The 13,878-nt window shown below is 35.3% G+C and overlaps 2 protein-coding genes across 3 annotated transcripts; one reads left to right on the plus strand and one right to left on the minus strand.

The window, feature by feature from the left end:
- Positions 1 to 782: 782 nt before the first annotated feature.
- Positions 783 to 2,535, minus strand: LOC120005106. The gene is made up of 3 exons (XM_038854573.1): positions 1,909 to 2,535; positions 1,722 to 1,825; positions 783 to 1,224 (listed from the first exon to the last, which is right to left on the minus strand). Exons 1-3 carry the CDS (start codon positions 2,413 to 2,415, stop codon positions 960 to 962), a joined length of 876 nt encoding a protein of 291 aa, XP_038710501.1. The 5' UTR covers positions 2,416 to 2,535; the 3' UTR covers positions 783 to 959.
- Positions 2,536 to 8,960: 6,425 nt separating this feature from the next.
- Positions 8,961 to 11,086, plus strand: LOC119980032 (F-box/LRR-repeat protein At3g58900-like). 2 transcript variants are annotated; one of them, XM_038822682.1, is made up of 5 exons: positions 8,961 to 9,082; positions 9,310 to 9,377; positions 9,480 to 10,346; positions 10,469 to 10,612; positions 10,716 to 11,086. In XM_038822682.1, the coding sequence occupies exons 2-5, from the start codon at positions 9,321 to 9,323 to the stop codon at positions 11,022 to 11,024; spliced, it is 1,377 nt and encodes a 458-aa protein (XP_038678610.1). In that variant the 5' UTR covers positions 8,961 to 9,082; positions 9,310 to 9,320; the 3' UTR covers positions 11,025 to 11,086. The 2 variants fall into 2 exon arrangements, with proteins under 2 accessions (XP_038678610.1, XP_038678619.1); XM_038822691.1 differs by having other exon boundaries at positions 10,754 to 10,934.
- The last annotated feature ends 2,792 nt before the right edge of the window (positions 11,087 to 13,878 follow it).

Consider the following 13,878-nt stretch of genomic DNA (forward strand, 5'->3'; position numbering starts at 1 on the left):
AGGGTGTTGTGATACTGCATACCAAATTTCATTGAATTCTGACTTGATTTGCTAGGTGAAATTTGAGTTGTAAAATCTGTGCGCAGTGTGTTGTTTAAAAAATCTGTTTTTACAATTCCTTGATTATTTGATAATTGATCATTCACCATATTGTATCACATCTTGCATTGAAATGAATATTGATTAAGATAATTATTAGAGTCCAAATTTGTGTGCTAATTGTTAATTGACATTGATTTCCTTTTAAATTATAAAAAGAGATTCCTATCGGAATTTGGGGACACAATTCACCCCCCCTCTTGTGTTAAGTACGATCCATCAATGTTTTCGGTTACAAATCTGATAACAACCACGTACCTAATTAGAGACCAACTTGAAAAAATAGTTTCGTCAAAATCGGGACTCTTTCGTAGAAAGAAAAGAAAAAAAAAACACTCTTTAAGAACTACTCCAGCTTGTTAGCAGTCTGGACGGCTTCCCCACATGTCCGAATGGATGCTCCTCTATTTACTGCTCCGCGACTACCGTTCTGACAAATTACTCCTGCCCATATTTCTTTGTCTTCTAAACATCCCTTTTTTAATCAAAGTCCTAACACCACTATTAACTACAAAATAATATTGAAATCGAGTGCAACAAAACATACACTTAACCACAAGCAGGCTTGATTCCCTTAAAATTGTCATTTCAGAAAATACATCAGAATTGCTTTTGCATAGCTCAAGACAAAGAACATAACTTAATAACATATATTAATTAAGATGAAATACAATTCAACCAACAAAGTACTAGACATATAAAGTTTGCCAATAATTTAATAACAATAGTAAAAAAAAAAAAAATTGGCGTAATATGTTAAAACAAAATAAGCTAAAAATAATTAAAAAAACATTCATCACTCATCGGAAACTCATGTAGTTTGTTAAAACAGCACATTACAAAATAAGCTAAGATTATAATTAAAGTGGGAGGTGATGGTGGGTAGGAGTGGTATAGGGGGAATAAGGAGAGGACGGGGTGACAAAAGAAGGAGGATTGCTAGTTCCACGATGTGGCTTCGTAGGGGTCATTGGGCTTATTGATCTGGACATCATAACAGCGCTGCGACCGTTGGCTCTTTCACCGCTTCTCCTAGGTCCTTTTTCAGCCCATTTGAGCTCTGCTTGCTTAACCATTACTGGGTACCTTGACAAACACCCAACCTTCCCTGCTTTATTTATATATCTACAGAAAGGAGATGGTGAAGGTCATACAAATATATATATATATATATATACATAAATTCTTAAGTGCGGATGCAACTAAATAACTTGCACACTCCATTTTATATATATATATAGAATTATCCTATGAGATCCTAAAATGAGTTCTTAAAAATGAGATGCTAATTTTTAGGATTCAAAATATTTTTTTAAGATTTGAGAAAAATATATTTGCATTTTGATCATTTTATAAACGTTACGATATTTTTTGTAGGAAACAAAACTAAATGCAACCTGAAAAGTGCATGAAATGTATTTTGTTTATATCCAACGATCCATAATTATCACGTATTTTTCATGTTGAATTTGATTTTTGCTTCGAACAAAAAATATATCATTGGATTCGTAAGATCATCGAAATACAAATTTATATTTTTCAAATTTTTAAAAAAATATTTTGAATCATAGAAGTTAGGACCTCATTTTGAAGGGATCTAATGATGTAAGTTAGTTAATTACCGTTGGCTGAATCTTCTGCCTAGACAGTCGAGGCATTTTCTTCCTTCCGTCATATCTCCCATGCCAATGGCTACGCAGTTCCTGCAGTAGACCCTTCCACAAACCTGACCCGCAAATACAATCAATTATGTATCAAATTAGTTTTAGTTTGAGTTTGAGGTAAGGGTTTAGAGTTAGAGTCACTTACAAGGCATCGGTGCCTGAAAATATAGATGTAAATTGTGCAAATAGTGCAGATATTGGAGTGAGGAATTCCAGGCCGACGCCCTCGACCTCTATCTGGAAGGGTGGAAGCCATACTCACGCCACTTATGTCGTCAAATGCTCCGATGCTACTCCCGACCACATGATTACGATTATGGTGATCGTGATTATGATGGCCGTAGTGGAGACGATGATGATCATCTCTATCGAGATGGTGGTCGCGGTGGAGATCGTGAGGTTTGGATGCTTGTAAGGCGCGATTGAAATCAAGGCTGGGTAATTTTCTAATTCGTGAAGAGGCGTGTTTGACGGTTTTAACTTCTTCAATGGCTTCCATGATGGTGATGGTGGAGTTGGGCTCCTTTTTCCCGGGTTTTTGATTGACGTCTGCAAGGTGTTGAAAGGTGAGATTGACGGAGTCGTCGGGGACTCCCAGATAGAGTTTTTCAAGCTCCAATCTCGCCTTCGCCAACGTCGTCAAGTCCCCCATTACTCGTTCGATCAAATTCCCCAAAGAAAGAAGCTAGCAAGAAAGGAGGAGATCAGTAAAGGTGAATCCTGGAAAATGGAGATAAATTCAGGTTTCATAATTATAATCATGGGAAATGGAGAAGGGAATAAATGCCGAATGTGTCAAGGCCGGACATGGACGATGCTATCAAAGATTATGATTTTTTTCTCTTTTTAAAACATAATCGGAATCGCCCAAAACCTAAACAACAAAAAAAAAATTGAAAAAAAAGAGATAAATGATAGCAAATAGCAGGCCGGACTATATTATGTTTAACAGGTACTATAAGCCTGTAACATGATGTAATGATGGTTAGAGTAGTTGTCTCACTTGCTGGATATAATCGATACTTCGAATTCTTATTACTCCATTGCTGGCTGTTGGTAATTAGCCAATCATATAGGATTATTTTATGTTCTCGGGACAAGAGAAAAAAATTTATCAAGGGTATCCAAATCTCAAACTAGAGTGAAACAAACAATAAATTGTGCTAATGCGGGCGTGTATCTGGAAATAATTGCTTTATCCTTATTTTGTTCTTCTTAATCTTCATCTACTTTGAGGAGATTACATAATTACAACCTAGGAAAATCGGGTTAAAAAAGACTAAAAATAAAGAAAATATAAACTCACTCTATAACCATAGAAGGAAATGTTTAACAACATCTTTTGTAGCACCTAATTCAAATGGACGGAGTTGCAATGTTTGGACAAGCTACTAAGTGGACAAGGGGAACAATGCTTTAAATCTTACATTGTCCAAGGGAAGAAGTGAAATAAATATTACTCCATAATATATAATATAATAGGTCAAACTTTCAAATTAGTAATAACTCGTTTTTCCAAACTAAAACTATTATGGGTTGGTGTTGGCCCTAAGAAAACAAAGTGTACGTTCCAGTATAACTAATCAAAAGTGAAAAAAGTGTTACTAGTGCGGAGAGATAGGCTATGCGGAATAAAAAGTTGGCAAGCCCATTTTCCTTTCTGATAATGCCTAAAATAGGTTTGCTCTATCAAATAGATAAGCCAAGTCAGACCAAGCTAAAGTAACTGAATTCTTTCCTTACTGGTAAGTATGTGCTCCCTTCCTTCCTGCACAAGAAGCAAACGTAAGCTACGGTAGGGTCTCGAGGATGTGGTCGGGAGACCTCTCTGACGCTTAAGTTAGTACGATACTAAACTTGGGACGATGACTCGTTGTTCAGATCTCTGTCTCTTACTCACTAAATAATTTAGAGTGTTGGAGTTAGAATCCTTACCTGAGGGTGAAGGTCCCCTTTTTATATGTGTTGAGCAGTTTGAGTTATAATAGGAGTCGGATTCTCTCTCATTGGTTTTTTAGATGATTTCTCGGAAGGTAAATCTCATCCATATTCTTCTCCAAATGGGAGTGGACTCTGTTGATAATTGGTATCCTTGTGGAACTCTTAGATTTTGACGTGGTTCTCGGTCGGTCCGAGTCAATTCACCTCGCTAGAGTGGTTCGAACCACCTTGGTCAAATTTGGCATGGTTCGTTCATCTAGCAATGGTCTTTCTTATTATGTTCTCTTTGTTGATCATCACACTAAGTATATTTGGTTTTTTCCCATGGCACACAAGTCAGATATTTACTCCATCTTTTCAAAATTCAAATCAATGGTGGAAAAATATTCCAAAACACCCATCACCACAATTTATTCTGATGGAAGCCAAACATTGCATTCCCTATGAGCAAACTAGCTCAATTTCTACAGGCTCCAACAAATAGTCACTAGTCCGCTGCTAAGAGAATTCTGTGCTACCTGAAGGACACAATCTCTTATGGTCTCCTTCTTTGAAAGACTACCTCCCTCTAACTCACCGCATATTCTGATGCAGATTGGGCAGGCAATAAGGACATTTATACTTCTATCTCTGCATTTGTTATTTTCTTTGGATCCAATCCTATATCGTGGTGCTCTAAGAAACAACAGACAGTGACACACTCCTCAATAGAGGTAGAATATCGATCATTGGCAGCTACTGCGACCAAAATATCCTAGATTCAACACCTCATTTCTGAATCATCCATCAAGCACAGCATTCCACGCTTACTATTTGACAACCTAGTTTCTACTTATGTCTGTGCAAATCCAGTTTTTCATTCTGATATAGTCATATGAAACATATCGCTTTGGACTATCATTTCGTGCGTGACTTAGTATAAGGTGGTGATCTTCATGTCTCACATGTCTCCACCACCTCTCAACTTGCAGACCTATTCATGAAACCACTTCCGAAAACACGGTTCCGAAAACACGTATATTATTTGTGTATTGTTTCTTTACATTGATCCTATTTATATGTAACACCAAATCTTATTTATAGTGTTATTTGTTTTCAATAAACCTTCGGCTACGTCGCATATTTTTACAGCACGTCAAGCATGACGCATGTTAAATTGTACTTTTGTTATTACATTATAGTTTTTTAACATGATTTGTTATGTACGTAATTTAATATTTCTCTTTCATTTTTTTTTTATATTTTCTATGTGTTGGTTATCTTTTGCGCTAGAGGGAAAGGAGATCTCACAATTTCAACTGTTGAGAACAGGAGTTTTGTGGATATGGATATTGAATTTGCAGGTGTGTCAGGACTTGCTATCAGTCCAAAGGATTTGATAGGATCGTTATAGGATTCTATACCAATTCTGACCTCTACACTAAACAGATTGTGCGCAGTTAGTGAACACAAGGTTGCAGGTTCGAGGTTTGCCTTTTCGAAAAATGACTTCAAATACTTGGAGTATCAATCTGAAAAAAAAAAAAAGGAAAACAGAAGACTATCACGGAATGAAAAGAGCTTATATTGAAAGGAAATGAAAAATAACACATTGCTGGAATGCATCAGGATCTTACTTGAAAAGGGATACATCCTCACACGTAGGCGTGCTTTACAAGCTTAAACTAAAGACAAAGCCGCAGAGGCTTTTGGAAAGATAATCTAAGAACTGGTTGGTACGGAGCCATGTTAAATGAAAAGATAAGTGGCTGGAGCCATGCCTAGGAAAGCAAATAAGGATTGAATACGCTGGGTCTGTGTTTGACACATGGTCGTTTGCTATTTCTTCTTCTTCTTTTATAGTGCCAAGTGATGGACACTTCTTTTGTTCTTCTTCAAGTATATGTCGTGGTGCATCATGGGAATCGTAGTAATATCACGTTCTTGTTGCTGGATGGAATAACTGGGTTAGTGGGCTTCATAACCACAATCCTCTTCTGAAAATGGGGATGATGACAGCATCTCTCTGGTCGTGCTTCTTTCTTGAGGAGGAAATGGACTCTCTTGGAAGCCGTGGTAGTCTCTGCTTCGTAAGTCTTCAAGCTTCATGGTCGAAAATATGGGAGCATGGCTCTTGGCGATCATTTCGTTATTGCTTCTACAAGAAAGATCGTGTAAAAATGTGACTTTTTGTGTTGTGTAGGACGAATGTGGTTTGAGCTTCATGGAGTTGTGTTTCAGTTGGAAACAAGTTTGAGAGAAAACTGGGACGTTTAGCTAACAAACTTCCGTTTCTCCATGACACTCTTTGATATAATCCTACTGCAATCTCGGTAGTTATTCAATAAACCACGTTTGAAAAGAATTTATCCATTAAGACCAAAACTCCATGAATTGTAGCCTTTTGGACAGTGAATCTTGGATAACCCTGATTTTTGGGAACTAATCCATGGATTTTTAGTCAAGAACCAATCAAGATCCTACAAAATAAAAAATGGTTAGTAAAATATTCTCCTTACCTCCGTTACGTGTCATCAGGAGATTCGTTGCTTTTTGTGCATTGTGGGACCCACCTTGCCACATGTCAACTGACATGTAGAGTTTAATTTTGGTACAAACACTATGTTAATGAAAATCTATATTTTCGACAATCTATTAATAATATAGTAAAAATAAGGGATTACATTTTCCGATTAAAGTCTTGAAACTATATTTACAATGATAAGCAGTACACAAAAATACACATTTATTTCCTAATTTACATTTTTTATTGACTTTTGATTTATGAAAAAGATAAAGATCCTAGCAACTAGGAGAGATGTATGCACAGGATTTAGTGTGTGTATGTGTGTGCGTGCGTGCGGCATGCAAGCGTGCGGACGCGTGTGCATGTGTCAGCAGGACAAGTGGGAAGACATGAACTATAGGAGAGTTTCCATACGTGAGGATACCTCCAGAGAAGCTTTCTCATGTTAACCCAAGAAGATTCAAATTTAAATTCAAACCTAGGATTAAGAGGAATCATTGAACTCAAAATTCAAACAACAGTTCAAATCATATTCGGGATAAGAAAATCCCAACAGACGCAGTCCAAAGCAACTATAAAAGGAGCTCAAACCCTACACACTAAGAATATCACCACTGAAACTCTTTGGTTTCTCTCTGAAAGAATCTGATTTAAGCATCGGAGTACCCCCAAGCCCTTAGGGTCGTTGGTTCTTATCTTGCAGGTACGAAGGTTCACCATCCACGTCATTCCTCGAGATCAGGAGTCGACGTGTCAGTCGTGTAGAAAAATGATGGGCACTCTCAGCGTGGTCAGCGACTGACCATGGGCATGATATATTATTTAAAAAAACACAAAGAAAAGAAAAACAAAAAGAAAAAAGAGAAGAGACCTTGATGTTTACCCAGCAGAATGCGAAAACATAAAGCCAGAGCATGGTTGTGGAAGACAGAAACATAAAAAAGAATCTGTAGTTCCTCTGTCAAGAAACCAATAAAACCTGTAAGAAATCTTCATAAGTAAAGCCATGGGGTAAAAAGAAGACTCTATACCTAAGTCATTTCTCTAGCAATGACGCGGAAGAAACCTAGAAGGCTATAACCAGTAAAACATTGGCATTTTTATCACAATCTTTAATATGCACATGTGGAGTTCAGGTTACAGTGTTACACAATACTGATATTATATCACATAGGCAGAATTCTTGTCACTGGTTCTATATTCCTCAGTGCAATGTATAGCATTTGTACTGAACAAAGGTGTACATTCCTTTTTTCTGTAGGAGGAATGTTGAAGTATGAGAAATAAAATTATGAATGAGGACTGAGACTTTTATAAGAGGCATAGGAGGAATCAGAATAAGAATAGAATCCTAATTCTAGTCACTAAAAGAAAGATAGAGGTAGACTACTAGTACAATTAGAAGATATAATGAAAATAAAATTCCAAGCATTTATCCCTTCCTTTTTCTAAGAAAAGAAAAATGAAGGAAAAAACGGTACGGGTAATTGTGGATGGGAAAAATCCTATGCTAAGTCAGCAAGACACATGGGAAGGCATGAACATCAGAAGAGTTTCATACGTTAGGATAGCTATAGAGAAGTTTTTTTTGGTGATTAGTACCTTAACTTAGGATTCGTTTGGAACAGAGAATAAAACTCCGTACATAAAATTATCCCTTTTTTTTTTTTTGAAGAGAAAATATTATATATTAAACAGGGCATAATCTGGGCCGGGAAACCCCTACAAAATCTTCCCAAAGGAAAGGAATAGTAACAACAGGAGGATTAGAGAAAAAATGCACTCCCTGAGGCATGTCAAAACCAAGATTATCCTTTAATAAAATTATCGGGTGTTTGGTGGTTCTTAAAAAACTCAAGATAGTATAATATTATACAAAATGAGGCTCTTATACGATGTAGGTCATATAATATTAAAACACCTCCAATTCGTTTTAATTTTATACGGATATATAGGATAAGAGATAACATGACAAATGACAAAAAAACCCTCTTAAGAAAAAATCCTAGCCACTTACCACTTTATACACTGCATGTACTTTTTTTTAAAAAATTAGCCACAAATTTATCTTTAATTTTTCATAAAAATTGATAAAAGAAAAAAATAATTAAAAAATAGTAATTATTTTACTTAAGGGTAGTTCAGACATATTACTCCATATCTTACACTATCATTTTATCTAACAATAAATCAAATATTGTATTGCGTAACAATTATACTATACAACCCTAGTACCAATTTTTTTTCAAACGCTAGATAGGATTAAATTATACATCCACTTATCCAATGATTAACTTATATATTGGATAGTAAAATTATACTATCCTATACATATCTCCAAACGGAGCCTTAGTGACCTATTAAGTCTATTTGACAAGTTTGTAGCCAAATAAGTCCTCAACTAATTGAAACTTACCCCATTAAGGACAAATTTATGTGAAATAAGATTTTAACTAGAATGACTTAATTTATGAAATTCAAACATTTAATGACCCAATTTAAAACATTTTTCTTTTGATGACTCAATTACATATGTATGTATTTTTTTTGATACATGATGGGGAGGGGATCGAATGATAGACCTAATGTCTAAGTTGGAAATGCATTACCAGCTAAGTTGGATTTCGTTCCCTATGTATTTTTCTTTCAAGCGTACAAAGGAAAAAAAATGTATATAAATAATGGAGTCGCATGGGCAAAAATGTCATTTGGATGTAAGTCATAACCTACTAAGTACTAACCGCCCAGGAATTGGAAGCCAAGGAAAAGACTAAGAGGTCGAATTAATATTGGAATTGCAAGGCAAGAAAGAGAACTTTAAGAGGGATTCTGCTTGGAAATAGATCGCACAGGTCTCCCTGTAAAATCCATAGTAAGTACTATTTCTCAGTTTCTATCTCTTATCTAAAGCAAAGTTTCATACGGAGCACAACGGTTTTTGATTAAAAGCTTTTCGGCCTCTTTTTAATTTTCAGCCGTCAAAGTTAAAAGCTTTTTGACATCTCCCTATTTTTAGCCCAATTCTAGCAGTTTTTTTGGTTTATTATTGACTGGTAATCTTTATATTGTACAACGATTCTTTGCTTCTGGTTCGTTCAGCTATACAAGACATGTTTAAGCTTATTATGATGGGACGGTGCACATATATCTATGCTAAAAAACAGAAGGTAGGTACCATGTCTCTGCTTCACAGTTTGTTGCCATTATATACATGATATTTTGCTGATTTCATGCTGTCTTAATTTTTCCCTTCTTTAATATTGAATGAGAAAACGCGAGAGAATGACATGGGGGAGGACAGGATAAGTCAACTACCAGATGAAGTTCTTGTGTCCATTCTATCTTTCCTGACCATGAAAGAAGCAGCAAGAACAAGTGTCATTGCCTGTCGTTGGCGTGAAGTGTGGACTTCTATTCCCAGCTTGGATTTTGATGCTTCAGAGACTTCAAATTCCTTATGGGAAGAAGAAGAAGGGCTAAACCCCTATGAGGAAACGGGTAAATATATCAAGTGGATAAATAATGTTTTGGATGCATATCAGGGATACTGTATTGATGAGTTTCGAGTCAGATTTGATTTGGAGCCAATGTTCACATCCGATATTGATAGATGGTTCAACTTTGCACTTGAAAAGAAAGTAAAACGACTTGTCATGGACTTTCGGGGCTATTATGGCTGCCCTCGGTCTAATATTTTTGCTATCCCTCTACTCTCTAGCCCTGTTCTGCATACTGCTGAGTTTCCTGATTGCAGATCTCTCAAAATCCTCAAGCTTAAATATTTAGACATAAGTGGAGCTGTTATTGAACATTTGATATCTACTTGCCTCTATCTTGAACAATTAGTCATAGAAGGTTCAAATTCTCTTACTGATCTAAATGTGGTTGGTCAATCACTTTGCTTGAAGTACTTGAAAATAAAATTTTGCTGCCGTCTGAAGAGCGTATATCTCTCCGCACCAAATCTCCTGTCCTTTCAGTGGTATAGTGCAGAGTCGATTGAAATTGCTTTTGCAAATGTTCCAAATCTTGTTGAAGTATTTTTTGGAGGGGGATATGCTCTACGTAGACTTCATCCGCTTCTGAACTATTTATCTCAACTAGAGACACTTATACTATCTGATGAGCCACCCGAGGTTAGCATGTCAAACTATGTTTTAATTTGTTATATTTTCACCCCACCCACTCTTCCTCGTCCTCCTCCTTTTCTTGATTAGGTTGATAGTCTTTTTGATGCATATCTTTTGTTCTTCTTTAGGAAACAATTGGACTTATCGAGTTTCCTGTATTGCCACACCTCAAGAATTTGATACTGAAAGTTTCTGCGGCAGATGATGACAGTCTTCTTGGTTTTACTCCGTTGATAAAGGCAGCTCCTTCCTTGTGTAGACTTTTACTGGAGGTAAGTGTGCTTGCTTTGCCCCTCTTCATGAAATACTCATTATTTGTATTTTAGTGTTTTTCTTCTTCCTTCTTCTTGAAATGTGTTTGCCTTTTGGTTTCAGTTGTCTTGGTTTGAGCCTGACGTTTTTTTACTCAGTAGACCAAAAACACCCAGAGAATGTCATCAATGTCTTAAAGTGGTGGAAATTGTTGGCTTTGTGGGGAAGACTAATGACATGGAATTTGCCATGTATTTGATTGAGCATGCCCCTATGCTTGAAAAAATTTTACTTCGTCCTGGAAAGCCAAAATCATTAAGATGTTACTCGGACCCGGAGTGCATAGCAAGAAAACAATCTGGTAGAGAGGCTGCAATGCTACTGGATTATAAATTTTCTCTTGGAGACAAGTTAGTTCTACTTGGTTTTTGAGTTCAATGTAACGTAGTTCTTCATTCATTATTTTACGTGGACATGTGCTGTCTTTGAGCAAACTGAGATTTGATTATTCACTATTCATTATTACTAGTTGCATGCCCGCGCTTCGCGCGGCACATATTTTGATTGGAAAATAGAGATGTGTGGAAGTTTTTCGATAATTTGTTAACATGAAGAGCAGTAGAGCTTTAATTGTAAAAAATAGAAATGATTGTGAGATGAAGATAAAATATGTACAATAATTGTTTTTTAATTTGCTAAGAAAATTTTTTTCTAATAGGGTGTAAGAAATTTGATGCATAAGGAATAAGTATGCTAAGAGTTTATCAATTTTTATTTGCGTCGCTAGTATCTACAAAGTGTTATAGGTCACCAAAGACATGTTTATGAGACAATATTGTATGGTTAGTACAACAATCTCTACAAAGTGACATTTAATATCGAGAAGTACAATGTAGCATAAGTAGTATTTTTGAAATGATATTTTTGGAATAAAATTCTTAATATTTTTAGAATAAGATTTTTGAATTTATATTTTTGAAATGTTATGTATTTTTGAAATGATATTTTTGGAATAAAATTCTTAATATTTTTAGAATAAGATTTTTGAATTTATATTTTTGAAATGTTATGTATGACTGGTAGATTTGTGCCTATAATCACTTTGACCTTCAACAACTCATTGAATTCTACCGTGCTTTCCTGTCACCACTTATATGTTCTAATACCAAATGGGCTGAATTTACTTACACATTAGAACAATATAGCATGAGAAAAGTCTCTCATGTTGTGTATGTTGCAATCCAAACAGACTACTAAACCTGACCAAACTCTAAACTTGCACAATACATCAACTAAATACTACAAAAACACACAAAATACATCAAAAACACACAAAAATTCCCACAAAATGATGGTAATTAATGCCAAAAACACACAAAATATTTTCAAACTAAGTACTACAAATGAATTTCATTAATTGAGTAATATCAAAAGACTCTCATAATTAGCAATACATGACATTTGAGAAACCAAAACAACATCAAACCACTCCTATGAAACATTAAATTCCCCTACAATTCAATATAATTTTAAAATTATTTGAATACTATTAACTGTATGAATGTGGTTGTGGGTCTTAAAGTGTATGAATGTGGTTGTGGGTATTAAAGTTTTATAATATATTTATGTGTGTGGTTGTGGGTCTTAAAGTTTTCTAATATATTTTAAAATTTTCTTTTGTCTATGTAGGCTTTTTTGTAAAAACGTCCACGTGGCACTATGAATTAAGGAGAAGCCTTGTGGATCCTCAGTTATATATATATAGATTGATGATTACGTTTTTACTTTATCATGTCTCAAAGCAACCATAATAATGTAGATTTGTTGAGTGAATCTCGCATTACCCCTCTATTATCTATACAATACTATAAACCTAAAACTGAGCGAATGTATACCTGAGATTTGGTTGTGCCACGTCAGATTTAAGACTCTGAGGAAGATGGAATACTATAACTTAGACAAGAAGAGGTGGAAACAAAGTATGGAATAGACGAGGCTCGGACCATGGAGTCTTATGAAACTATAAGTTTGTGGTGAAAAAAAAACATGGAATATACACTTTGTACTGTATTCAGCAGGTAAGGATCTCCTCCTTCCTGTTTTTTTTTTTCTTTTAAATCCTTTTTGATGTGGCATAAATTTCTGTGGAGCCTGGGAGTAATGTTTACAAAATGCAGTGGAACTGCAAATCTTATTTCTTATGAATACTGAATGATAATGTTTGAAGTGACGACTCCTACAATATTAAAGAGATATTATATCATTAAATTATAATAACATGCCACAGTTTGGGAACTTGACTCTTAATAGTGCAACATTTGAATGAAAATTATATATTTAGCATCCACCACACTAATATAATTGTGCACTAGACCAAAGTCTGACAGCAGGACTTTGAGTCGGGGGTATCACTTCTAATCATGAGAATCACCAAAGGTTTTCTGCAGAGAAACGACCAGCTCTACTAAGAGATTTCACAAACATAAACTACACATTAGGGCAACATTTAAGTAGCATATGGTTTGCTATGCAAAACAAATTATGTAGCACACAGTCAATGCACTGAGAAATTATGCATTGAAACGACTGCTAACTAAAGCATTATAAAACATGGGTTTCTCAACTTCGCACTTCCACCGATCACGTCTAAGACTATGAATTCAACAACCTTTCAATTACAGCATTCCCACTAAATCGTTATAAACCACCAAACATGCGCTAAACTATATCCCAAGTTTCAAGCATAGGAACCCCAAATCACTCAGCACTACAGACTTCACACAACTCTATTGTCAAGAAAGAATAAAATTCCAAATTAGCATATATCTTCATCATAATAAATGTAAAGGGAGACAGGGAGCATAACTCTCTCTCTCTCTCTCTCTCTCTGCATAAATCCCTCCTCTCTGCCTTAAAATTTAAAGGCTTATGCAATATAAGACAGTTTTGAGCATTCCCATGATGTATATTTTCACCCGATAAATTACATGTGTTGTCAACAACACTTATGGCCTTTTCCCTATAGTTTAGAGCTCCTATGAAACATGAGAGAAGGTAATAAGGAAACCAAAGTAGTCTTAAACTTCGAAAATAAAAATGTGGAGGCAGACAGGATATAAAAGTGACCTTTTAAGAGAGGAAGATAAATGAAAAGTTAGAAATTGTAAAATGCATAAGAGCCCATATTTACATATTATTACACCATTCATTTTATCATTTCCTCATCGATCCAAGATAAAGGACATAAGCAAATAACCTAGAATTTCTTTCTAAAAATTTAATTTTT

The sequence above is a fragment of the Tripterygium wilfordii genome, chromosome 2, assembly GCF_013401445.1.
Source record: "Tripterygium wilfordii isolate XIE 37 chromosome 2, ASM1340144v1, whole genome shotgun sequence".
In the NCBI taxonomy this organism is placed as follows: domain Eukaryota; kingdom Viridiplantae; phylum Streptophyta; class Magnoliopsida; order Celastrales; family Celastraceae; genus Tripterygium; species Tripterygium wilfordii.

Excerpts from the sequence above, each read along its gene's own strand:
- LOC119980032 (XM_038822682.1), top strand. The coding sequence starts at position 9,321 with ATGTTTAAGCTTATTATGATGGGACGGTGCACATATATCTATGCTAAA. Across the intron at positions 9,378-9,479 it reads TCTATGCTAAAAAACAGAAG|AAAACGCGAGAGAATGACAT; the intron begins GTAGGTACCATG and ends ATATTGAATGAG. Across the intron at positions 10,347-10,468 it reads TATCTGATGAGCCACCCGAG|GAAACAATTGGACTTATCGA; the intron begins GTTAGCATGTCA and ends GTTCTTCTTTAG.
- LOC120005106 (XM_038854573.1), bottom strand. The coding sequence starts at position 2,415 with ATGGGGGACTTGACGACGTTGGCGAAGGCGAGATTGGAGCTTGAAAAA. Across the intron at positions 1,826-1,908 it reads TTTTCAGGCACCGATGCCTT|GTTTGTGGAAGGGTCTACTG; the intron begins GTAAGTGACTCT and ends TTTGCGGGTCAG. Across the intron at positions 1,225-1,721 it reads GGCAGAAGATTCAGCCAACG|ATATATAAATAAAGCAGGGA; the intron begins GTAATTAACTAA and ends TCCTTTCTGTAG.